Source organism: Babylonia areolata, chromosome 12, assembly GCF_041734735.1.
Source record: "Babylonia areolata isolate BAREFJ2019XMU chromosome 12, ASM4173473v1, whole genome shotgun sequence".
Lineage (NCBI taxonomy): Eukaryota > Metazoa > Mollusca > Gastropoda > Neogastropoda > Buccinidae > Babylonia > Babylonia areolata.
Window position 1 is genome coordinate 42,649,013 of NC_134887.1, and position 27,500 is coordinate 42,676,512.

At 45.0% G+C, this 27,500-nt stretch overlaps 1 protein-coding gene across 1 annotated transcript in view; it reads right to left on the reverse strand.

Annotated features, from left to right (window-relative positions):
- LOC143287941 (uncharacterized) overlaps positions 1 to 27,500 on the reverse strand; it is a 135,339-nt gene that overhangs the window by 78,061 nt on the left and 29,778 nt on the right. Inside the window, exons 2-3 of the mRNA XM_076596184.1 lie at positions 21,417 to 21,558; positions 11,965 to 12,169 (exon numbers count right to left, since the gene is read on the reverse strand). Coding sequence (XP_076452299.1) covers positions 11,965 to 12,169; positions 21,417 to 21,558 — 347 coding nt within the window. The remainder of the gene's footprint in view (positions 1 to 11,964; positions 12,170 to 21,416; positions 21,559 to 27,500) is intronic.

Genomic DNA, 27,500 nt, shown 5'->3' on the forward strand with positions numbered 1-27,500 from the left:
AATCAAACTTCAGTGGTTTCAAATTAGAATTATACATAGAATATTAGCAACTAATACTGTGTTGAAACATATGGGCATAGTTAGTGAAGATAGTTGTACTTTTTGTAGAAAAGATCGTGAAAATATATACCATATATTCTGGGAATGCGAATTTACACATGTGTTCTGGAATGCGCTTGAAAGACATATCAATGATAATTCTGAAAATGCAAAATTCTTAAAATTCAATGAAAGAATCATTATATTTGGACATAGCGAAGTCAGGTCTGATGGAACTCTTGACATGATTATAGTCCATGCCAAATTCTTTATCTACAAATGCAAAGTCAGTAACACAATTCCACAGCTTAATCATTTCAGAAAATATCTGAAACGTGTATATGAAACTGAAAAACATATTTCACTTGTGAATACGTCTTTTAATACATTCTCGATAAACTGGTTTCCATACAAGCATTTGATGAACGTTTAAAAGATTATGTTAAAATCAATGCACTTTCTTCTTATACATGCATTCTTTTCCTTTCTTTCATTTTTTTTCTTTCCAATGAATATTGACAATATTGGCTGGGACAAGTGGGGACTGAAGAAAGGAGGAACAAATCTGATTATATCACTTATCACTCGTTCAATTTATACATATCGCTGCATAGTATTTCTAGGGACATGAGTGGAATACAGAAGGATAACAAAAAAACAACAACAAACAAACAAAAAAACAAACAAACAAAAGGGCAGCATTGATTATTTGAACATGCTATGAGGTATGGGTGCTGTGTTCTATGACGTGTATACATTACATGCAGACATCTGTGGATGAAGGTACGTGTATACAGGTGCCGATATGTTTGTGTGCATGTCTGTGGATTTGTGTGCTTGTGGCAGTGTGTGTATGTGTTTATATGTGTACGTATGTACGTATGTGTGCATGTGTGTGGGTTTGTATGTATTTGTATGGATATTGAATGGTATACTCCGTGTAAGGTAATAATGATGTTTATCCTTTTTTTTCTGGTCGTGTGTCAGTGTTTGTTTTCGATGTTTGAAATGAAATTTAAAAAGATTCATTATAATAAATAAATAAATAAATAAATAAATAAATAAATAAAACAATAATGTTTGAACAGTAAGTCTGTCATATATCGGATTCTCTTGGGGGAAAACACATGTCGGTTGTGGTGGATAATATTCTCAAAGAGAATGTTCAAGGAACGAGTTGGTAATACAAGCAAGAAGAAAAAAATAAGTAAACAATTACACAAATAAATAAATATTTTTCATGAAGAAATTAATATATTTATAAAAAAAAACAATGTTTAAAAGTGCATTGTTAACTCTACGGACTGCCACTTAATTTCAGGAAAACAACTTTCGTTGCTGTTGACTTTTTCCTATTTTTTAAAATGTATCATGCCATTTTCGACCACCTCATCTAAAAAAAAATGTGTAGTTTTCTTTTCTATCCATCTGTAATGTAAAATTTACTCCATTTCATCCGCGAATTTCTAACCATCCGGACACACACCCTAATATCGTTTTTCTTTTTTTCTTCTTTTCCAAATAGATGCTTTTGAGTTTCATTTTGATTGGTTAGATTTGGTTTGGTATAGTTTCTTTTCCTAGATTTCATATACTTTTTTTTATTAGCTCCCTCTCCCCGCTCTACTTTCATATCAAACTTTTTTCTTCCTTTTTTATAATTTTTATACGCCTATCTTTTCTTCGTATTTGTCTTTCGTTCTCTCTGTCTCTCTCCCCTTCTCTCTCTCTCTCTCTCTCCCCATCACTCACTCACTCCCAAAAGCTACTGCGTAGTAATTCCTTCATTTACTCCACAAAAACGGAGAAAGAAAACATGGTTTGTTCGTCACCCCCAAAGAACAACACGCACCAACACGGAACCCAGACACACCGCTTCTGCTTTGATCCAGAATTAGGATGAACGCAAAGGCAAACAAACATCCAACATAACACTGAGAACAAAGACTTCGTGCAGAAGTGCCAGAAAAGCCGTTTGTGCACGAAGTGAGCGAGCCTCAGCAGTGTTCACAACATCTTCAGAGACAGCAGCAGCATGGTAGGGAACACACCAGACCCATCACCTCTCGTGCCCCGCAAGCAGTTCTCGCCTGGGCGAGAGAAGCAGAATTCCCATAGAGCACAGCCACAGTCAATCAGCTGGCGGCCAGGAGATGAATCTTCACAACTACCCCGCGCCGCCCCTTCAAAATCAAAGGCTCGCACAACCTTGACACAGTCAACTAACACCAGTGGCCCACCAACCCAACCCCGTGTGGAAGAGCCTTAATAATCACGGCCCCAGCTTTCATCAAGGAGTCACCTTTGGGGATCAGCCATCCCCCATTGTTGCTCCCCCTTGACCCGGGATGCGGGAGGAGAGGAGTCCAGGTAAGAGACAATGGCTGAGGAGTAAGAGGAGTGTGGGTGGTGCCCGGCTTTTGTGTTGGTATTGTCCGTCTGTCCCCAACTGGGGGCTGCTGAAGGGAGTTATGGTCAGTGGACGGGAACACCAGGAGCTTCAAACCCACACCGACCACCATCTCACACCTTCCTGTCGTATTGCCCGCTTGTCCGCATCGCGTCACGCTTCAGTAGTTTTTTGGGGTGGGAGTGGGGTGGGGTGGGGGTTCAAGTCCAAATATTGACAGTGCAGTTCCACTGGTTTGCTCATCCCCGAATCGGATGAATTCGCCTAGCGCTCATTTTGGTGATTCCCAGTTTTACCAATATTCATGAAAAGACAACGTTTGCTTTTGATGTAACAAATAACACACTGAATGAATGGTACCAAAAACCACTCCACAGCGCGCAGAAAGAGAGAGAGGAGGGGAGGGAGGTGGAGAGAGAGAGAGAGAGAGGAGGGGAGGGAGGTGGAGAGAGAGAGAGAGAGGAGGGGAGGGAGGTGGAGAGAGAGAGAGAGAGAGGAAACGGGAATGGCGGGTAGGTGAAGCAGGTCAAACAGTCACACTCTCAAGGGTAGCACGCGCCCTCAAAGAACAGGCGAATCGCTCCCCCCCCCCCCCAACCCCCCCAAGTCGCCGCCTTTCCCAGCTTCGGATGGTAGATAAGATAAGAATAACAATAGTATCTCAAACTGAGAAATTTGGCCAGGTGCATTATCACAACATAGACAAGTAAACAACATGGAGATTGGCCAGGTGCATTATCACAACATAGACAAGTAAACAACATGGAGACCATCACTGTATAATATATAAAGATATCAGGTGAATCCTTTCCACTTGGCATCCCATATACAGGAGCGATCCAGACAAAAAATCCTATCCTGAGTAGCAAAGACAACATCAGCACTGTCCAGACTGAAGCCTATATGGAAAGACACCAACATCTCCATGAAACACAAGATCAGACTCTGCATGCACTGGTATATCCCATCTTCCTGTGCACATGGACCCTCACAGGCGATTTGGAAAGAATCATCCAAGCCATGGAGATGAGGTGTTATCGCCAGATACTAAACACTGATCGTATTATATCACAATGAACAACTGCGGCAAACCATCAAGCGGCACACTGGATCTCATACGAAGATCTGCTGACATTAGTTAAGGTTTAAAAAAATTAAAGAAAAAGAAAACTATGTTGGTATGGCCAGGATCGATTGTCCTTGTTCAAACAATTCTCCAAGAAACTGCTGAGGGAGGGAAATGGAGGGAGAGACGGGGGAAGAAACAAAAAAGAAAACGAAAGGCTGACAACACTGCAGTCTGGGCACGGGGGAAAAGCATTTCAAGAGCCCCCCAGGCTGTGTGACACACTACCGACAAGACCTGAAGGAATCTGGCCAACAGTGTTTTCAGTGCGGCGCCTCAGGGACTCTTCACAGGGGTGTATATTCAGGAAGAAGAAGAAGATATCTAGAGGAGGATGGAGGAGGGTAGGGAAATCGGGGTATTACAAGCCTGCCAGTGGCGGGTGGATGTGGGTAGGGGAGGGGAGGGGGGACCACCCAGTGGGGTGTCTGACAGCGAGAAGCGGGTGTAGGGTGGGCAGGCGAGTCCGGGTAGCGACACTAAACTGTCGGGCCCCTGTCTCCAGTGGCCTGCTTTATGGCGGAAGGGGAAACTCGAACCTCAAGGGACGCCCACAAGAAAAGCGCGCCGGGACACGTTGCCGTGACTAAAAGGCGATGTATTCTGTCTGGTCTGCGCTGGTACCTGTTTTCTTGAGGAAACGGGGGCACGGGGGGGGAGGGGGGGGGGGGGAGGCTAGGGTGAAGGAGGAGAGAATTAAACGAAGGCTGCTTTTGATTTCTTTTTGTTTTGTTTTGTTTTGTTTTTTGTACTCACCCACAACTCGTTCCCATTCCATCCATCCCCTCCCACCTTCCCCTCCACAACACCCCTCCCTCTCACTACACATTATTATAGTCCCCTCTATCTATCTCTCTGTGTATGCGTATGTGTGTGTGTGTGTGCGCGCGTGTGAGTGTGAGAGAGAGAGAGAGAAAGAGAGAGAGAGAGAGAGTGTGTGTGTGTGTGTGTGAGATTCAAAAAAGGAATAAATAAATAAATATTTTTTGAATAACGTAACATGATATAAAAGTAAATGACAAGTATAAAATCAATCAGTTAAGCACTATTTTCCCACTTTTCCTCCGCCCCGGCCCCCAACTCCCCGCCCCACCGAAGTCCTACATCCCCCATTCTACCCACCCCCACCCCGTCTCGCTTCATTGATCTCCGCTGCAACCTTGCCAATACCAGCCTCCTTTTTCATTGCCATTCAACAAAACTCCAGCACTCTGTGAAAAAGCGACGTCCTTAGGCCATACTCGCAGGAATATTAGTAGTAGTAGCAGCACTAGTTGTAGTAGTAAACGAACAGCAACAGCTCCGTGTGTGTGTGTGTGTGTGTGTGTGTGTGTGTGTGTGTGTGTGTGTGTGCGCGCGTGTGTATGTGTGTGCGTGTGTATGCGTGTGTGTGTGTGTGTGTCTGTCTGTCTGTCTGTCTGAATGTGTGTGGGGTCTGGGAATGTCTCTGTGTGTGTGTCTCTCTCTGTGTGTGGGTGGTTGGGAGTTAAGGTCTGTCTGTCTGTCTGTCTGTCTGTCTCTCTCTCTCTCTCTCCCTGTATGTGTGGTGGTTGGGGGGAGTGTCTGTCTGTCTCTCTCTCCCTGTATGTGTGGTGGTTGGGGGGAGTGTCTGTCTGTCTCTCCCTGTATGTGTGGTGGTTGGGGGGAGTGTCTGTCTGTCTCTCCCTGTATGTGTGGTGGTTGGGGGGAGTGTCTGTCTGTCTCTCCCTGTATGTGTGGTGGTTGGGGGGAGTGTCTGTCTGTCTCTCCCTGTATGTGTGGTGGTTGGGGGGAGTGTCTGTCTGTCTGTCTCTCCCTGTATGTGTGGTGGTTGGGGGGAGTGTCTGTCTGTCTCTCCCTGTATGTGTGGTGGTTGGGGGGAGTGTCTGTCTGTCTCTCCCTGTATGTGTGGTGGTTGGGGGGAGTGTCTGTCTGTCTGTCTCTCCCTGTATGTGTGGTGGTTGGGGGGAGTGTCTGTCTGTCTGTCTCTCCCTGTATGTGTGGTGGTTGGGGGGAGTGTCTGTCTCTCCCTGTATGTGTGGTGGTTGGGGGGAGTGTCTGTCTGTCTCTCTCTCCCTGTATGTGTGGTGGTTGGGGGGAGTGTCTGTCTCTCCCTGTATGTGTGGTGGTTGGGGGGAGTGTCTGTCTGTCTGTCTCCCTGTATGTGTGGTGGTTGGGGGGAGTGTCTGTCTGTCTCTCCCTGTATGTGTGGTGGTTGGGGGGAGTGTCTGTCTCTCTCCCTGTATGTGTGGTGGTTGGGGGGAGTGTCTGTCTCTCCCTGTATGTGTGGTGGTTGGGGGGAGTGTCTGTCTCTCTCCCTGTATGTGTGGTGGTTGGGGGGAGTGTCTGTCTCTCCCTGTATGTGTGGTGGTTGGGGGGAGTGTCTGTCTGTCTCTCTCTCCCTGTATGTGTGGTGGTTGGGGGGAGTGTCTGTCTCTCCCTGTATGTGTGGTGGTTGGGGGGAGTGTCTGTCTGTCTCTCTCTCCCTGTATGTGTGGTGGTTGGGGGGAGTGTCTGTCTGTCTGTCTCCCTGTATGTGTGGTGGTTGGGGGGGAGTGTCTGTCTGTCTCTCCCTGTATGTGTGGTGGTTGGGGGGAGTGTCTGTCTCTCTCCCTGTATGTGTGGTGGTTGGGGGGAGTGTCTGTCTGTCTCTCCCTGTATGTGTGGTGGTTGGGGGGAGTGTCTGTCTCTCCCTGTATGTGTGGTGGTTGGGGGGAGTGTCTGTCTGTCTCTCTCTCCCTGTATGTGTGGTGGTTGGGGGGAGTGTCTGTCTCTCCCTGTATGTGTGGTGGTTGGGGGGAGTGTCTGTCTGTCTCTCTCTCCCTGTATGTGTGGTGGTTGGGGGGAGTGTCTGTCTGTCTGTCTCCCTGTATGTGTGGTGGTTGGGGGGAGTGTCTGTCTGTCTCTCCCTGTATGTGTGGTGGTTGGGGGGAGTGTCTGTCTGTCTCTCCCTGTATGTGTGGTGGTTGGGGGGAGTGTCTGTCTCTCTCTCCCTGTATGTGTGGTGGTTGGGGGGAGTGTCTGTCTGTCTCTCTCCCTGTATGTGTGGTGGTTGGGGGGAGTGTCTGTCTCTCTCTCCCTGTATGTGTGGTGGTTGGGGGGAGTGTCTGTCTCTCTCTCCCTGTATGTGTGGTGGTTGGGGGGAGTGTCTGTCTGTCTCTCTCCCTGTATGTGTGGTGGTTGGGGGGAGTGTCTGTCTGTCTCTCCCTGTATGTGTGGTGGTTGGGGGGAGTGTCTGTCTCTCTCTCCCTGTATGTGTGGTGGTTGGGGGGAGTGTCTGTCTGTCTCTCTCCCTGTATGTGTGGTGGTTGGGGGGAGTGTCTGTCTGTCTCTCTCTCCCTGTATGTGTGGTGGTTGGGGGGAGTGTCTGTCTCTCTCTCTCCCTGTATGTGTGGTGGTTGGGGGGAGTGTCTGTCTGTCTGTCTCTCCCTGTATGTGTGGTGGTTGGGGGGAGTGTCTGTCTGTCTCTCCCTGTATGTGTGGTGGTTGGGGGGAGTGTCTGTCTGTCTGTCTCTCTCTCCCTGTATGTGTGGTGGTTGGGGGGAGTGTCTGTCTGTCTGTCTCTCTCTCCCTGTATGTGTGGTGGTTGGGGGGAGTGTCTGTCTGTCTGTCTCTCTCTCCCTGTATGTGTGGTGGTTGGGGGGAGTGTCTGTCTGTCTGTCTCTCCCTGTATGTGTGGTGGTTGGGGGGAGTGTCTGTCTGTCTGTCTCTCTCTCCCTGTATGTGTGGTGGTTGGGGGAAGTGTCTGTCTGTCTCTCTCTCCCTGTATGTGTGGTGGTTGGGGGGAGTGTCTGTCTCTCCCTGTATGTGTGGTGGTTGGGGGGAGTGTCTGTCTGTCTGTCTCCCTGTATGTGTGGTGGTTGGGGGGAGTGTCTGTCTGTCTCTCTCTCCCTGTATGTGTGGTGGTTGGGGGGAGTGTCTGTCTGTCTGTCTCTCCCTGTATGTGTGGTGGTTGGGGGGAGTGTCTGTCTGTCTGTCTCTCTCCCTGTATGTGTGGTGGTTGGGGGGAGTGTCTGTCTGTCTCTCCCTGTATGTGTGGTGGTTGGGGGGAGTGTCTGTCTGTCTCTCTCTCCCTGTATGTGTGGTGGTTGGGGGGAGTGTCTGTCTGTCTCTCTCTCCCTGTATGTGTGGTGGTTGGGGGGAGTGTCTGTCTGTCTGTCTCTCCCTGTATGTGTGGTGGTTGGGGGGAGTGTCTGTCTCTCTCTCTCCCTGTATGTGTGGTGGTTGGGGGGAGTGTCTGTCTCTCTCTCTCTCCCTGTATGTGTGGTGGTTGTGAGGAGTGTCTGTCTCTCTCTCTCCCTGTATGTGTGGTGGTTGGGGGGAGTGTCTGTCTGTCTCTCTCTCCCTGTATGTGTGGTGGTTGGGGGGAGTGTCTGTCTGTCTGTCTCCCTGTATGTGTGGTGGTTGGGGGGAGTGTCTGTCTGTCTGTCTCTCCCTGTATGTGTGGTGGTTGGGGGGAGTGTCTGTCTGTCTCTCTCTCCCTGTATGTGTGGTGGTTGGGGGGAGTGTCTGTCTCTCTCCCTGTATGTGTGGTGGTTGGGGGGAGTGTCTGTCTGTCTCTCTCTCCCTGTATGTGTGGTGGTTGGGGGGAGTGTCTGTCTCTCTCTCTCTCCCTGTATGTGTGGTGGTTGGGGGAAGTGTCTGTCTGTCTCTCTCTCCCTGTATGTGTGGTGGTTGGGGGAAGTGTCTGTCTGTCTCTCTCTCCCTGTATGTGTGGTGGTTGGGGGGAGTGTCTGTCTGTCTCTCCCTGTATGTGTGGTGGTTGGGGGGAGTGTCTGTCTGTCTGTCTCTCCATGTATGTGTGGTGGTTGGGGGAAGTGTCTGTCTATCTCTCTCCCTGTATGTGTGGTGGTTGGGGGGAGTGTCTGTCTCTCTCTCTCCCTGTATGTGAGGTGGTTGGAGGGAGTGTCTGTCTGTCTGTCTGTCTATGTCTGTGTTTGCGCGACACACAGGAAGAGGCAAGCTAGCACCACGTGATGAACATGATCATAAACAAAGGGGCAAGACAGAGGCAGTCTGACAACTGGCAACTAAACACCGCAACCCAACCCACCAACAACCTAACGCTCATATAAAGAAACCCACACACACACCCCTTCCACCCCCACCCCCCCCTCCACACACACACACACCACCACCACCACCACCACCCAAAAAGTGGAGGGGAAGAAAGAGAAGAAAAGAAAGACAACTGGTGCCACTTGTAGTCCCCAGTCCGCCTGGCATAGTAGTAAACACAACGACAGGCTGACATCTTTCATTGTCCCTTCTTTATTTCTTTGTCTTTTTCTTCTCTCTTTTGTTTTTCCTGTCCTTAAAAGTTTAGTTTCTTCAACCAAGGTGAGGCAGTGCATAAACTGGTCCATTCTAGCTAGCAAACACACACACGCGCACGCGCGCACTGCACGCACACACACGCGCGTGCGCGCGCGCTCACACACACATACATACACACACACACACACACACACACAGAGCTCACAAAGAGAAAACGTCCGTCAGTGTGAAAATACAGCTTTTCCGAGGACTGACTGGGGTGAGCAGTGGTAGAAACAAAAAATAAAACGTTAGAGACAAGAGCTGGGTAAGGGAAAGAGACAGACAGACAGACAGACGGACAGACATTCAAAGAAAGAGGGATGATGGGATGGGGTGGGGGATAAGAAACCAGCATTCAGAGAAAGATATTTATTTGGAGCACATAATTTACCACTCCTACATAACACGCGATTATTAACTCCTTGGCGTACGCAACACACAAAGCAATGAAGACAGACAGACAGACAGACACAGAGACAGACACAGACAGAGACACAGAGACAGACAGACAGCGAGACAGACAGAGATAAACAGAGACAGACAGAGATACAGACAGCGAGACAGACAGAAACACAGAGACAGACAGAGATAAATAGAGACAGACAAAAACACAGGACAGAAGATAAACAGAGACACAGATAGAGACAGACAGACAGCGAGACAGACAGAGAGAAACATAGAGATACAGAGACACAGAGACAGACAGACAGCGAGACAGACAGAGAGAAACATAGAGATACAGAGACACAGAGACAGACAGACAGCGAGACAGACAGAGAGAAACAGAGAGATACAGAGACACAGAGACAGACAGACAGCGAGACAGACAGAGAGAAACATAGAGATACAGAGACACAGAGACAGACAGACAGCGAGACAGAGAGAAACAGAGAGATACAGAGACACAGAGACAGACAGACAGCGAGACAGAGAGAAACAGAGAGATACAGAGACACAGAGACAGACAGACAGCGAGACAGACAGAGAGAAACAGAGAGATACAGAGACACAGAGACAGACAGACAGCGAGACAGACAGAGAGAAACAGAGAGATACAGAGACACAGAGACAGACAGACAGCGAGACAGACAGAGATAGAGACACAGACACAGACAGACAGTGAGACAGACAGAGATAAAAAGAGACAGACAGAAACACAGATACTGACAGACAGCGAGACAGACGGAGATAAATAGAGACAGACAGAGACAAACAGACAGTGAGACAGTCTGAGAGAAATGGACGGACAGACAGACGGACACGCAGTCACTGACAGACAATGGGACACTAATGCAAGCAGACACGATGGAGGAGGGTTGGACCACGGGGCAGCAAAAAGACAGAATGCGAAGAAGGACCATACGACAGAAATGCACCCAGGGAAAGAGAAGGACCATACGACAGAAATGCACCCAGGGAAAGAGAAGGACCATACGACAGAAATGCACCCAGGGAAAGAGAAGGACCATACGACAGAAATGCACCCAGGGAAAGAGAAGGACCATACGACAGAAATGCACCCAGGGAAAGAGAAGGACCATACGACAGAAATGCACCCAGGGAAAGAGAAGGACCATACGACAGAAATGCACCCAGGGAAAGAGAAGGGGCTGGGAGAGAGAGGGAGGGAGGGGGGAGATGGAGAGAGAGGTGGGAGAGGAGAGGAGAGAGAGAGAGACAGACAGGAGAGAGAGAGACAGAGAGAGAGAGAGAGAGAGAGAGAGAGAGAGAAAGGTGGGGGCAGAGAATCATGATTAAGATTCAAAAACTTTATTACTCAAGGATAAAGATTTCAGGCATTGCCTAGTCTTCCAATTTGTCCTCATGACAACAATAACGATAAGACACAACAATAATAATGGTAAATACTACTATTACAACAACTACTACTACTGACCACTACTATTACCACCGCCACCCCTACTACAAATGAAAATAATGATTATCAACACACCATCATCATCATTTTAAAAAATGATAAAGGGAACACAGTCACACACTCACACCCATCCACCCACCCACACACACATCCCCAAATACACACACCCTTATGCACATACATATGTGCACATATACACACATGCATGCATATGTCTACATGTACATACATTTATGTATACATAGAGACAGACAGAGACACATAGAGAAAAGGCAAGAGAAAGATAGAGGGGGTGGAAGAACGAAAGAATGCCAGCTGGGAACACTACAACAGTTTATGCACCAGAAAGAGGGGGAGACAGAGAGAGAAATAAGATAGAGAGATGAGAGAGGGAGAGAGACAGAAGACAGAGAGAGAGATGGAAGACGATGGAAAGAGAGACAGACATGGAGTGTGAAGGGGAAGAGGGGTAAAGGAGAGGGGGAGGTGAGGGAGGGAGGAAAGAGAACATGGAATTATGAAAGCGAGAACGGGAGAGAGGAGAAAGAGAGAGGAACAATGGCAGATGGAAACAGAGAACAATCACACAACACACACACACAACACACACACACACACACACACACAGGAGGAGAGAGAGACACGCGCGCGCGCGCGCGCGCACACACACACACACACACACACACACATATATATATATACACACACACACACACACACACACACACACACACACACACAAAGCAACATTCAAAGACAGAGGAGAGAGACAGAGACAGAGGCAGACAGACAGAGAGAGAGAGAGAGGCGCAACATTCCAAGACAGGAGAGAGAGAGAGACAGAGGCAGACAGAGAGAGAGAGAGAGAGAGAGAGAGAGAGACAGAGGCAGGCAGACACAGAGAGAGAGAGGCGCAACATTCCAAGACAGGAGAGAGAGAGAGAGAGAGAGAGAGAGAGAGAGAGACAGAGGCAGACAGACAGAGAGAGAGAGAGAGAGAGACGCAACATTCCAAGACAGAGGAGAGAGAGAGACAGAGGCAGACAGACAGAGAGAGAGAGGGAGAGAGAGGCGCAACATTCCAAGACAGAGACAGGAGGGAATGGACACGATGAGTAGAGAGACGAAAAGAAAGGCAAGGGTGACTCACCTGCCAACCACCCCCCCCCCCCCCACCCCTACCCCCCTCCCTCCCACCCCCCGGACACTCACCTGCCAGTCTTGGTGATGATCATCTCCGTGCCCAGGGTGTGGAACTTCTTCCACAGCTCCATGTTCTCCAGGTTGACCTTGATCTTGTCGTCCACCGTGCTGCTGCTGTCCATGCCCCCGGCACTCACACCCATCCCGGACAGCATCCGCTTCGTGTCCGGGGTCGTCAGGTGTGGGTACGAGCCGAACTGCTGGCTCTGGCCCACTGCACGGGCAGCACACGCGCACAGGAAAAACCATTTAATTCTTTTATCTTTTTTATTTATTTTATAAAGATGTTTTCTTTTGTTTTTAAGTCGTTTTATTGATGGACACACACACACACACACACACACACACACACACACACACACACACACATTGAGGAAAACGAATTATTAATTTCTTTTTTTCTTTTTTGTCGACTGGACGCTAAGTAATTCGGATGAGGCAATAAAAACTGATGTCCCCGTTTGTATAACATGCATTTAGCGCACGTAAAAGAACCAACGGCTACAAAAGGGTTATCACTGGAAAAAGTCTGTAGAAAATTCCACTTGTGATAGGGAAACAAACACACTTGCAAGACAAAAGAAAAGAAAATAGGGGGGGAGGGCGCTGCACTGTAGCGACACACAGGCCGAATATCACACACAGAAATCCGTTGTGACAATACAATACAATACAATATCATGCAATGCAACGCAACGCAGCACAACACAATTCAATACAATGCAAAGCAATGTAATAAAACGCTTCACAGCACAACACAACGCAATGCAATGCAATGCAATAAAACGCAACACAACACAGCACAACACAGCACAACGCAATGCAGCGCAATAAAACGCAACACAACACAGCACAACACAACACAACGCAATGCAATGCAATGAAACGCAACACAACACAGCACAACACAACACTACGCAATGCAGCGCAATGCAATGAATACAATACAATACAACAGACGAAGCTAACACAGTACACATAAAAGAAGTGGAGGAATAAGGTTGGGTTACACAATCTGATCACTTGGCACTTTATATATATATATCACCATGGTAACGCAATGTGAGGCATCGCAGATCTTTAGTATTGTTGCTTATTTATCGGGGTTATATATAAAAAAAGATTTTGAAATAAAAATCAAAACAGAAAAAAAAATCGATTCCATGGAATGTGGAAAGAAAAACAAACATGAGGAAAAATTTTTTTTTTAAAAGAGAAGAAAATCCAATGTGTTTAAAAAAAAAAAGAAGTAATACAATACAATTTACTACGTGCAAGTAATCCGACAACAGAGGATGTTCCTTGGTGACGATTTATGTTGCGGCTAATCAACAACAACAACAAAATAAATACCACCCAAATCTGTGTATTGAACAGGACTGGTACTTAATAATACCACATGTGGCTGCAGCGATGCCTACTGAATTACTCCATAGAAAATGGTAATAAATTAAGTGTAAGTCTCCCGCTCTCCCTTCTCCCCCCTACCCCATCGTCCCCGAACGATCAAAACCAAAACGAACACCTCTCACCCTGCTTGTTCATCATACACGACCAGACAAGACGCGGAACGCTCAACTTTCCATTAACACAACACAACTGGAGGCGCACTAAAAATTAAAAAAACCCACACCACCTCTGTACGATTAGCCATCACTTCAAAACAAGCTCATCAGCAGTAAAAACCGAGGCGCGAACTCCAGCCCCTCTTCCCCTGAAACCAACTGTCACCCTCCGATTATAATGGTATTATGATTGCCAGTAATCATCATCACTGATTCACGTAATGAATGAGACCTTAAAGACCGGAACCAATTACCAAGAGAACAAAAGGAAGCGCCCCCTATCAACAAGCCTCGGTAAAACTGTGAACACTAAGAGGTGTGTGTGGGGTGGGTGGGGGGGATAAGGGTAGTGAGGGGAACAGCAATAGGCAACAGCTGAGATGGACGGAGATGTGGTGGGGTGGGGAGGGGTGGGAGGTTGAGGGGCAGATCATCATCAGACATAAAGCATTACTCCCCTTGAACTTGTGCCATTTTATGCAGCGGTGGGAGCGTGTGAAGGAAATGAAGCTACAGCTCCCCCCCCCTCCGCCCCCCCCTCCCCCCCCATTATGATCCTCCCGCCCACCACAGGTTTATATAATTGGGTGATGGTAGTAAACCCGTGTGCATGCGTGCATGCGTGCGTGCGTGCGTGCGTGTGTGTGTGTGTGTGTGTGTGCACGCGCGCGCGCGCGTGTGTGTGTGTGTGTGTGTGTGTGTGTGTGGCTGCATACATGTGCCCGTGTCTTGAGATCGTTAATAACCCCGCCTTACCTCCGATCTCTAACTCCCAAACCTCCCCACCCGTCCCCGTAGCCCTACCCCTTTCCCCACCAACAACAGGGTGGACGGTAGAGTTGGACAAGGTGGCAGCAGCTGTTCCGCAGGAATTAAACCCTGAAAACAAAAAACAACAAACCAAAAAAATGAAATAAAAATAAAACAAAACCAAATAAAATAACAATGAAATAAAATAAAACAAAATCATATGAAAATTAAATAAAATGAAATTAAATAAATAAATAAATAAATCATTTTCTCATGGTGTCTTTCTCTATCCCGCATCGCCGCTGTAACTTTACTCTCCTCCTTTCCTGCACACTCAATCACCTTGGACGTTGCACACACACACACACACACACACACACACACGCATTGATGCGCGCTGCACACCTTGACAACACAGGCCGGCATGCGTGTTCAGCGGTACAGACAGACAACTCGAAGCATTGCATTTCACATCACCCCTGAGTTTGAGTTGGAAATAACTTCAAATTATAAACACCCCATTTTTGTTTCTTTTTAAGAGAAAACATATTATCACCTTATAAAATTACACATAAACTAGCCTCTGCTCTCGTTACACAACTAGCAATTAATTCCAAGTTATATGAGTTATATATATATACCGAACCGGCGTTTCTTAAGAAAACATCTTTATTATTGCGTCGTGGGCAGGACCGGTGTCTCCTTACTCTGATCTAAAAAGACGTCCGCACATCGCGCGTGATATTCGTTACCATTTCCATTCCGTGAAACACATAGTGCACGTATTCTTTCTTCTTAAAAAAAATCTCTTCTTAAAAAAACATATATATATATATATTTGTTCATTTTTAGATCCCTTTTCTCCTCTACCTACACACACACACACACACACACACACACACACATAAAGACACAAAAAATAAATGAGAAAGAACACACAAATGAAAGATTCAGACTTTTCAACAGCCAATAAAACAGGACACCGGCAGGCAAATCAAACTGACTGGGTATTATATGAACATCAACATTTCCGTATCGTTCAGTGCAAAGCGCGGAGTTCTTGTGCTCCCTGTAGACCTTTGTGCAGTCAAGTCTTTTTTTTTACGAAATTACATCTGACTGTCAGAGCAAAACAAACATCTTTTTCGTGCTCACACCGCGAAAACTGTCTTACTAAAACACACACGTGTGTGTGTGTGTGTGTGTGTGTGTGTGTGTGTGTGTGTGCTGTTTGTTTTTAAGAATAGCTATCTCTTCACTTTTTTGTGTCTGCCATATTACGCACGGAAAGGGTTCAGACACTAGCAGGTCTGCACACATGTTGACACTGGACATCGGATAAATCTCCACTCTTTACCCACCATGGGCCGTTACCGAGATTCGAACCCAGGACCCCCAGACTGAAAGTCCAACACTTTAACAACTAGGCTATTGCCCTCGTCAAACATCAAGGTGAAAGGACCACCAGTGCCTGTATGAAAGGGAACTCCAACCATCGTCCTAACCTCCAATCATAGACAATAACTGTTTCGGTTGTTAGCATCCAACTTTTTCTAATATACAGACTACAAAGCTTTTTTTCAAACGCCACAGACACCATCACAGATAACACCGTTCACACACCCGCACTCACACATTAATAATAATAATAACAATCAACAAAAACAATAATAATTTTTTTTTGTTTGAAGCAAGCCAGTCTGAGCCTCATGTCCGCTGGCTCGCTGATAAAAACGCTCGGAGTCCGCTGTCTCCATATTTGTGTGGTTTCGTTTTCGTGGTATCACACTGTCGTTCGACATGTCACCTCCCTTCTCCCGTTTTCCTCCAATATGATCAACTAGCTGCTTGCTTAGATTTGTTTTCTTTTAAATTGAATAAAATATATTAAAAAAAACTTCATACCCTATCTCCAAACACACACTCACAAAGAGACAGACAGAGAGACACACAGAGAGAGAGAGAGAGAGAGAGAGAGAGAGAGAGCGAAAGAGATTGAGAGACAGACAGACAGAAAGACAGAGACAGACAGACAGAGGGACAGAGAATCACAGATCAGATGAGAAACAGAGAAAAAAAACCGATTTGATTTGCTACACTACGTTGAAAAAACTTGTTACCAAACACGGCTGGAGTATAACTGTGTGGCGATGAAGGCCACAGTGGGTTCTTGTGAACATCCAACATATCCATCCGTTGGTTGGGGGCAGGTTCAACACGTCTATACTTATTATCGGATTCAGGTGATGATGATATGAAACGATGAACGCAACCTACAAACCGCTTTCACAGTCACACAATTACACAACAACGACACGACGGACCAGGTACCGCAAAGGACACTGCTCTTGTTCCGGTGTTCTCCGAGTGGAGATCACACAGTCCACGTTCTTCAGTTGCACAACGAAAGAAAAGCCACGAACAAGCACCCACACACACGGCACAACGAATAATGGCAAACTTCTTTTATAGTTCAGAACAGATATTCCGTGAACATTTGTCACAAGGCAAGTTGCCGAGATCGGAGATGAAACGATAATTCGGATGAAGTGACGCACACATTTCTCATCAAACATCTGCTCACCAAATTTCTGCTGACATCGCTGAAAGAGCGGTGGCCTAATCAATGCTGATGCGCCCAACTGGGGAGCGAGCGTCCATGGGTTTGAATCCCGCCTTTGTGAGGATTCACGACCAACTGGCTGAGCTCTTTTGGTCCTCTTGTTTCGTTGGGTCGTTTTGGAAGTGATGTTTGTGTTGTGTTGTGGGGTCGTATGTGTTGTGTTGTGGGGTCGTATGTGTTGTTTGATGGGGAGGGGGGGTGGGTATGACTGTGATTCGTTCTTTCGGGGTAGGAGTTTTCGTTGCTACTTGCCCTCATGTCGGAATTTTTAAAACAGAGCACACTTCAACACAAGGCTCCACAATCAACACACTACTTCACAAAACCGCACAACACAAACACATTACAGTACAAGGGACTACACTATACCAAAACACAACACAGTATCACCCACCCACCAGAGATATGGAGTCGTGGCGATACATGGGGAAACCAAAGCTTTCTACTCAACAACATTCTGCAACACACTTCAATGCAAAGATTCACAACAAACCACATTGCAACACAACACAAAACAATACAACGCACCACAACACAAAACACTAAATACAATACAAAACAACACTCTACAACACAGCACACGACAACACAACACACCACAGCACAACTTGACACACGACAACACAACACACCACAGCACAACTTGACACACGACAACACAACACACTATCACCCACCGGCCAGAGACTTGGGGTCGTGGTAAGGCATGGGGACGCTGTAGTTCACTGCACAACAACACAGCACACTTCAACACAGCACACTACAGCACAACACACTACAACACAACATGCTACACTACAACACGCCACACAACACACTGTACAGAGCCATGCAACACAACACACTACTCAGTACACAACATGCTGCAACACAACACACTAAAAAAGCAAAACAACTCAAAACACACTAAATACAATACAAAACAACACTCTACAACACAGCACACTACAACACAACACACCACAGCACAACTTGACACACGACAACACAACACACTATCACCCACCGGCCAGAGACTTGGGGTCGTGGTAAGGCATGGGGACGCTGTAGTTCACTGCACAACAACACAGCACACTTCAACACAGCACACTACAGCACAACATGCTACACAATACAACATGCTACACTTCAATATGCTGCAACACGGCATGTTGCACTACAACACGCTACACAACACGCTGCAAAGAACCATGCAACACAACATAACACAACACACTGTACAAAACCATACAATAAAACACACTAGTTACAAAACACACTACAACACAACACTCTGTAAAAACCATACAATAAAACACAATACAAAACACACCACAAAACAACACAGTATACAACCATACAACACAACACAACAACCATGAAACACAAAACCCTGTATAAAACTATACAACACATTACAAAGCAAACGAAAACAAAACAAGCTGCACAATACCATACAACACAACACACTACAACGCAATGCACATCACAAGGCACCAAATCACAACAAACTACAACACAACACACTACAACACAACACACTACAACACAATGCACAACACAAGGCACCAAATCACATCAAACTACAACACAACACACTACAACACAACACAACACAACACACTACACAACACACTACAACACAACACACTACAACACAATGCACAACACAATGCACAACACAAGGCACCAAATCACATCAAACTACAACACAACACAACACAACACACTACAACACAACACACTACAACGCAATGCACAACACAAGGCACCAAATCACATCAAACTACAACACAACACACTACAACACAACACACTACAACACAACACACTACAACGCAATGCACAACACAAGGCACCAAATCACAGCACACTACAACACAACACACTACAACACAACACACTACAACACAACACAACACAATGCACAACACAAGGCACCAAATCACATCAAACTACAACACAACACAACACAATGCACAACACAATGCACAACACAAGGCACCAAATCACATCAAACTACAACACAACACAACACACTACAACACAACACACTACAACGCAATGCACAACACAAGGCACCAAATCACAACAAACTACAACACAACACAACACATCACATCACCCACCGGCCAGACATGGGGTCCTGGTGGGACATGGGGGAAGCACAGCACAACACAACACACTACAACACAACACACTACAACACAACACACTACAACACAACACATCACATCACCCACCGGCCAGACATGGGGTCCTGGTGGGACATGGGGGAAGCACAGCACAACACAACACAACACACTACACTGCAACACACTACACAACATAACACGACACACTACACTACACTACAACACACTACACAACATAACACGACACACTACACTACACTACAACACACTACACAACACAGCACAACACACTACACTACACTACAACACACTACACAACATAACACGACACACTACACTACACTGCAACACACTACACAACATAACACGACACACTACACTACACTACAACACACTACACAACATAACACGACACACTACACTACACTACAACACACTACACAACATAACACGACACACTACACTACACTGCAACACACTACACAACATAACACGACACACTACACTACACTACAACACACTACACAACATAACACGACACACTACACTACACACTACACACACACACCTACACAACACACGACACACTACCACACTACACTACACTACAACACGACACACTACACGACACACTACACGACACACTACACGACAACACAACATAACACACCACACTACACAGCACACCACAACACAACACAGCACACCACAACACAACACACCACAACACAGCACACCACAACACAACACACCACAACACAACACACCACAACACAGCACACAACACAGCACACTACAACACAACACACCACAACACAGCACACCACAACACACCACAACACAGCACACAACACAGCACATCACAACACAACACAGCACAACACAGCACAGCACAACGCAACACACCACAACACACAACACAGCACAACGCAACACAGCACATCACAACACAGCACAGCACAGCACAGCACATCACAACACACCACAACACAGCACATCACAACACACCACAACACAGCACAGCACAGCACAACACACTACAACACAACACACCACAACACAGCACACTACAACACAACACAGCACAGCACAACACACCACAACACAGCACAACACACCACAACACAGCACACTACAACACAACACACCACAACACAGCACACTACAACACAACACAGCACAACACAGCACAGCACAACACACCACAACACAACACACCACAACACAGCACACCACAACACAGCACACTACAACACAACACACTACAACACAACACACCACAACACAGCACACTACAACACAACACAGCACAGCACACTACAACACAACACACTACAACACAGCACACTACAACACAACACACTACAACACAGCACAGCACAGCACACAACACAGCACCACCCACCGGTCAGACAAGCAGTTGTTTTGAGTCGTGGGAGAAGTACAACACATTATAACACACTACACGACAACACACTACACGACAACACACTACACGACAACACACTACACGACAACACACTACACGACAACACACTACACGACAACACACTACACGACAACACACTACACGACAACACACTGCAACACAACACACTGCAACACAACACACTGCAACACAACACACTGCAACACAACACACTGCAGCACAACACACTGCAGCACAACACACTGCAACACAACACACTGCAACACACTACAACACAACACACTGCAGCACAACACACTGCAGCACAACACACTGCAACACAACACACTGCAACACACTACAACACAACACATTGCAGCACAACACACTGCAGCACAACACACTGCAGCACAACACACTGCAGCACAACACACTGCAACACAACACACTGCAACACAACACACTGCAACACACTACAACACAACACACTGCAGCACAACACACTGCAACACAACACATGACAACCCACCGGCCACAGACATGGGGTGGTGGTGAGGCATGGTTGGTATACAACACAACACACTACAAAACAACACACACCACAACAACACACCACAACTCACCGGCCGTGGCAGGGCAATTGAGAAGTACAACACAACACAACACAACACAACATAACGCAACACACAACAACACACCACAACTCACCGGCCGTGGCAGGGCAATTGAGAAGTACAACACAACACAACACAACACAACGCAACACAACACAACACAACGCACAACACACCACAACTCACCGGCCAGCGACATGGGGTGGTGGTGAGGCATGGTTGGTATACAACACAACACACTACAAAACAACACACAACAACACACCACAACTCACCGGCCGTGGCAGGGCAATTGAGAAGTACAACACAACACAACACAACACAACACAACACAACACAACACAACGCAACACAACACAACGCAACACACAACACACCACAACTCACCGGCCAGCGACATGGGGTCGTGGTGGGCCATGGGGAAGCCGAAGCCGAAGTTGTGAGTGGGCATGAGCCCTGTGGTCAGCGGGAAGCGCCGGCCCGCGGACAGCATCTCCTCGTCGAACATCGTCGTTCCTCCCCCGGCGGGCTGCACGTACAGTCAGTACAATGTACAGGTCATGACAGTCAGTACAATGTACAGGTCATGACAGTCAATACAATGTACAGGTCATGACAGTCAATACAATATACAGGTCATGACAGTCAGTACAATATACAGGTCATGACAGTCAGTACAATGTACAGGTCATGACAGTCATTATACAGGTGATGACAGTCAGTACAATGTACAGGTCATGACAGTCAGTACAATGTACAGGTCATGACAGTCAGTACAATATACAGGTCATGACAATCAGTACAATGTACAGGTGATGACAGTCAATACAATATACAGTACAATATACAGGTGATGACAGTTGATACAATATACAGGTGATGACAGTCAATACAATATACAGATCATGACAGTCAATACAATATACAGTACAATATACAGGTGATAACAGTCAATACAATGTACAGGTGATGACAGTCAATACAATGTACAGGTCATGACAGTCAGTACAATATACAGGTCATGACAATCAGTACAATGTACAGGTGATGACAGTCAATACAATATACAGTACAATATACAGGTGATGACAGTCAATACAATATACAGGTGATGACAGTCAATACAATATACAGATCATGACAGTCAATACAATATACAGTACAATATACAGGTGATGACAGTCAATACAATACACAGGTGATGACAATCAGTACAATGTACAGGTGATGACAGTCAATACAATATACAGTACAATATACAGGTGATGACAGTCAATACAATATACAGTACAATATACAGGTGATGACAGTCAATACAATTACAGGTGATGACAGTCAATACAATTACAGGTGATGACAGTCAATACAATTACAGGTGATGACAGTCAATACAATGTACATGTGATAGTCAATACAATTACAGGTGATGACAGTCAATACAATGTACATGTGATAGTCAATACAATTACAGGTGATGACAGTCAATACAATATACAGGTGATGACAGTCAATACAATATACAGATCATGACAGTCAATACAATATACAGATCATGACAGTCAATACAATATACAGTACAATATACAGGTGATGACAGTCAATACAATGTACAGGTGATGACATTCAAACTTTAAAAAAAAACAATAATAAAAAAAAGCAGGAAAACTTTCAAGGAGTATTATCAACATTTCTATTGCTCTTGTTATTAAATATACAGGTGATGACATTCAAACTTTTTTTTTTTTTTAAAGAAGAAGAAATACAGAAAAACTTTCAAGAAGTATTATCAACATTGTTGTTGCTCTTGTTATTATCTATTATTATTGCTACTACTGCTGCTATTGCTGCTGCTGCTGCTGCTGCTACTACTACTACTACTACTACTAATTCTTCCATTGCATCCAAGGAGTATTATTATCAGTGGTGTTGCTCTTGCAAATGATCATTATTATTATTATTGTTAGCACTATTACTACTTCTACTACTACAATACAACACAACTATTACTAATTTTTCTTCTAACACTTCTACCACACCACTACTACTACTACCACCACCACCACTACTACCACCACAACTACTACTACTACCATCACTACTACTACTACTACCACCACCACCACCACTACTACTACCACCACCGTCACTACCACCACTACTACAACCACTGTTACTACTTCTACTACTGCTACAAATGCTGCTGCTACTGCTGTTGTTATCATTAAGCATATCATTTTCTGTGCTGGACAGAGGAATCGGAAATAAGATTCAATGCAAAAATGATTATTGGCAAATGGCTACCCAGCTGATTATATTTTATCATTGTGAGTAAATTCATGCACTAACCAACTACCAACAAATAAATCGATAAATCATTGTGAGTAAATTCATGCACTAACCAACTACCAACAAATAAATCGATAAATCAATGAAGGAAAATCATTCGGTAAATAAATCTAACGATAATGGTAATAACCAAAACAACAGTTCCAATAAACATTTGGCATAGAGTAAGAAGTAGCGGCCCGCATTATGCAAGCATACGCACGCGTGCGCGCACACTCATACACTCTCTATCAAACACACACAAACACACACACAGAATGCTTTTGTCTTTTTCTTGTTCTTCTCTTTATTGGTGTGTGTGTGTGTGTGTGTGTGTGTGTGTGTGTGTGTGTGTGTGTGTGTGTGTGTGTGTGTGCGTGCATCGTGAGAGAGAGACAGAGACATTCACACAGAAAAACAAAGACAAAACAAAATCAAAAGGGATTTCTTTCCGAATAACAAAATAGTTACCACTGCCCTGTCAAATGATGATGATGATGATGATGATGAAGATTATTATTATTATTATTATTATTATTATTATTATTATCATATCCTCATCATCATCATTATAGTGATAGAAGAGAAAGGTAAGTATGCAACACTACCCTCTTTAACAGAAAAAAAACAACCCCTAACATGACAGATAATAGCTATCAAAATTCACACACACACACACACACACACACACACACACACACACACACACACACACAACCATAATTCCAATTTATTGAAGGGAACGAAGGCGATCGAACACTGTGTAATGTTTTCCTTGCAATAAAAGTGTCCAAAAGCGTTAATATATAATGCATACACATACTCATTTCAGGTTTGGTTTGTTTCTGTTTGTTAGGTGTTTTTCCCCTAGAATTTCCCCGGGTTCTTTCCGCCCATCTGTCTACGTACCGGAGTTGCTTTTCCACTTTATTGGGAACAAAACTATCGTTTAGACCCAGTATATGAAAAGTGACCGACCCTCTGTCAGTCATTATTAATAACTGGTGACAGAATGCCCCTCGTTCCATTGTGGTTACAGCTGTAGCCACTGTCATAAAAAGGGATTAGCAGTTGTCTAGGTGAATACAGCTCGTTGTTCTCGTTGTACAAACACAACTGATTCATGACTCGCTGGGGGTTTTATGAAGCTGTTTCTGTTCATGTGTCTTGATGTTAATGGTTTCCTACTGATTCAATTATTCGTCCTTGTGTAGAGTTGTTACCTGTGCTGGTTTTCCTAACGTATCATGTTTAGATAGATAGATAGATAGATAGAGAGTGATATAGATAGAGAGAGTGATATAGTGATAGATAGATAAATAGAGTGATAGATAGATAGATATAGATATAGATAGATAGATAGTTATGGAGAGAGCTAGAGAGAGGGGGAGGGAGGGGATTTAAAAAAATTATTACTCAAAGATAAAGATTTTAGGCATTACCTAGTCTTCCAATCTGTCTTTGTGACGACGATAACAACGATAACGAGAGAGAGAGAGAGAGAGAGAGAGAGAGAGAGAGAGAGAGGGAGGGAGGGAGGGAGGGAGACAGAGGGAGAGACAGAGAGGGAGAGAGAGAGAGAGAGATCCTGTTTTTATTTTTCTCCTTTGATAATTCCTCTTTCTCTTGACGTGTTTTTCACATGTGTGTTTTTGGACGGAAACCGTTTATTGTGGCTTAAATAATTGATTATCAATTTTTCACATCTTTATTATCTATTATAATCTATTGTATTTTCATCAATAGTTTTTCATTTATAACTTATCGTATTCATTTCACAGAATCATTTCTTTACCGTATTCATTTCTTCTATATAATATAAATGATTGTTTGCCTGTCCTGTGCTAAACACCACTTTGTGTGTCCGTTCATTTCTTAATGATCATCATTTATCCATTTATTTGTGAACACATTTCGATTGTTTCCAGCACAAAAACAAAAACGTGCATGAAGGAAATTGTGCACACAAATAGAAACTTTAGAAATTATCAATAAATCAAACTAAGTGCACAACAGAGCTTTGGAAAATTGACCCCAAAAATTAATAATGCCGGATTTATAAGCTTAAGAAATTTTCAAATGAATCAAGCTAGGTCCTCAACAGAACTTTGGAATACTACCGGATTTGAAAAGTTAACAAGAAATTATCAAATAAATCAAGCTAGGCGCTCAACAGACCTTCGGATGACTTTCAGTATCAATCAATATTTTCATCACCGATCTGAAACCCTTCAAAGATAACAATATCAGTATCAGTAGCCCAAGGAGGCGTCACTGCGTTCGGTCAAATCCATATACGCTACACCACATCTGCAAAGCAGATGCCTGACCAGCAGCGTAACCCAACGCGCTTAGTCAGGCCTTGAGAAAAAGAAATAAATAATTAATAAATAATTTTTTTAAAAATTTGAATAATGGCGGATTTGAAAACTTCACATGATGAAAAACTCCGTCCTGATTAAACAGGTCACACTCCAGTCTCACGTTTCTTTGCTCCCAGGGCAGCTTGCTGGCTGCACACACGCTAATTACGATTTATTATTTTCCGTTATTGGCTCCTCTCTCTCTCTCTCTCTCTGTGTGTGTGTGTGTGTGTGTGTGTGTGTGTGTGTGTGTGTGTGTGTGTGTGTGTGTGTGTGTGTGTGTGTTTCTACCACGCTTTCTGCAACGTCCTACCTAGTTCAATACTGTTTATTATTTTCCAGAAAATTGGACTCGAAGCAGTAACACTGTGCACGGTTTTTAAGTCCATACATACGAAAACGACAGGCAGGAACAATGATAACTGATCTGGTTATTGATATTCACCTTATTTCATGGTTTCTTCTTTCTCACACAAAAATAAATGAATGAATAAATAGACAGATAAACAAATAAACAAACAAAAAATAAATAAATAAATGAAATAAAATAAAATGAAATAAAATAAAATAAAATAAAATGGAAGTTCTGTCCCAAACTCGTGCAAGAGATATTCGAATACGAAATATCATTGATGCTGCTTGCAATGTCCTCTGACACCCCCACCACTCCCTCCCCCCCCCCCCCCCCCCCCCCAAAAAAAAAACAAAAAAAAAAAACAAAAAAACAACAACAAAAAACAAACAAACAAAAAACAAAACAAACCGCAGCTGTTCTGTTGTTCACCCCAAACAATACAAAACCCAGCTTCAGAAGCGGTGCACACTGCACTGCGCAGTGCTGACAGCCCATTGCAAACAGTTCATGAAGTGAGTCAATCAAGTTCAAGACCGAAGTTCACACGTAGTCAGTCACATAGGGGCGTTTGTCATTAAACTTCACTGCCTTCATTTTGTTTTAATCCAGCATTTGATATAAACAAAAAAGACAGAGAAAGACATGAACGAAACCATACACAGAAATAAAAGCAAAGCAAAACAAAGAACAACAATAAGCAAACAAACAAAAAAACCACAAAACAAAGTGAAGAAAAACACCAAAAGCAGAGGGTGGGGGAGAGGAGGAGTAATACAACCGAAGAAACTGATTATCTTCAGTGACAGCAAGAGAAATAAGGGAGGGGAGGGGGAACTATCGACTGCTACATCCGGTTCCACTGATATACAGAAGATGAAAGGAATAACACCGACCGAAGACATGACCATCCACTATCACCGGTGACAATAACAACACGCCCACCACCCTCACAAGAAAAAAACAACAACAGAGGGTGCGGTTGGGGAGGGGGGGACAATACCACCATCTTTCTCAAGACGGTATTGTCTAGTTTCTTTCCTCGTTGTAAGAGAATTGTTGTGTTGTTTATGTAACACACTGACGGCGGAACACTGCAGCACTAAGAGTCTAGCCGATCATGACAAATAAACAAACAAGGCTGGCGATGCCAATATCCCCCCCCCCCTCGCCCCCCCCTCCCCACCCCCTGTCTGTCAGTCAACAAGTCCACAACAACCAGTGCGTTGGAAGAGGAGACAAACCTCTCACCTGCTCAGTAGCTAGCAACCTCCACCTGCACACACTGACGGCAAGACTTGGCCCCCAGTACAAGGCCAGTGATGTCTGCGGAAGTGATGAAGAAGGCGGGTAGGGGTAGGGGGTAGGGGGGGGGGGACAGAAGCAGACCTACCACCTGACAGTGTAGACGGTAGAGACGGACGGGGAGAC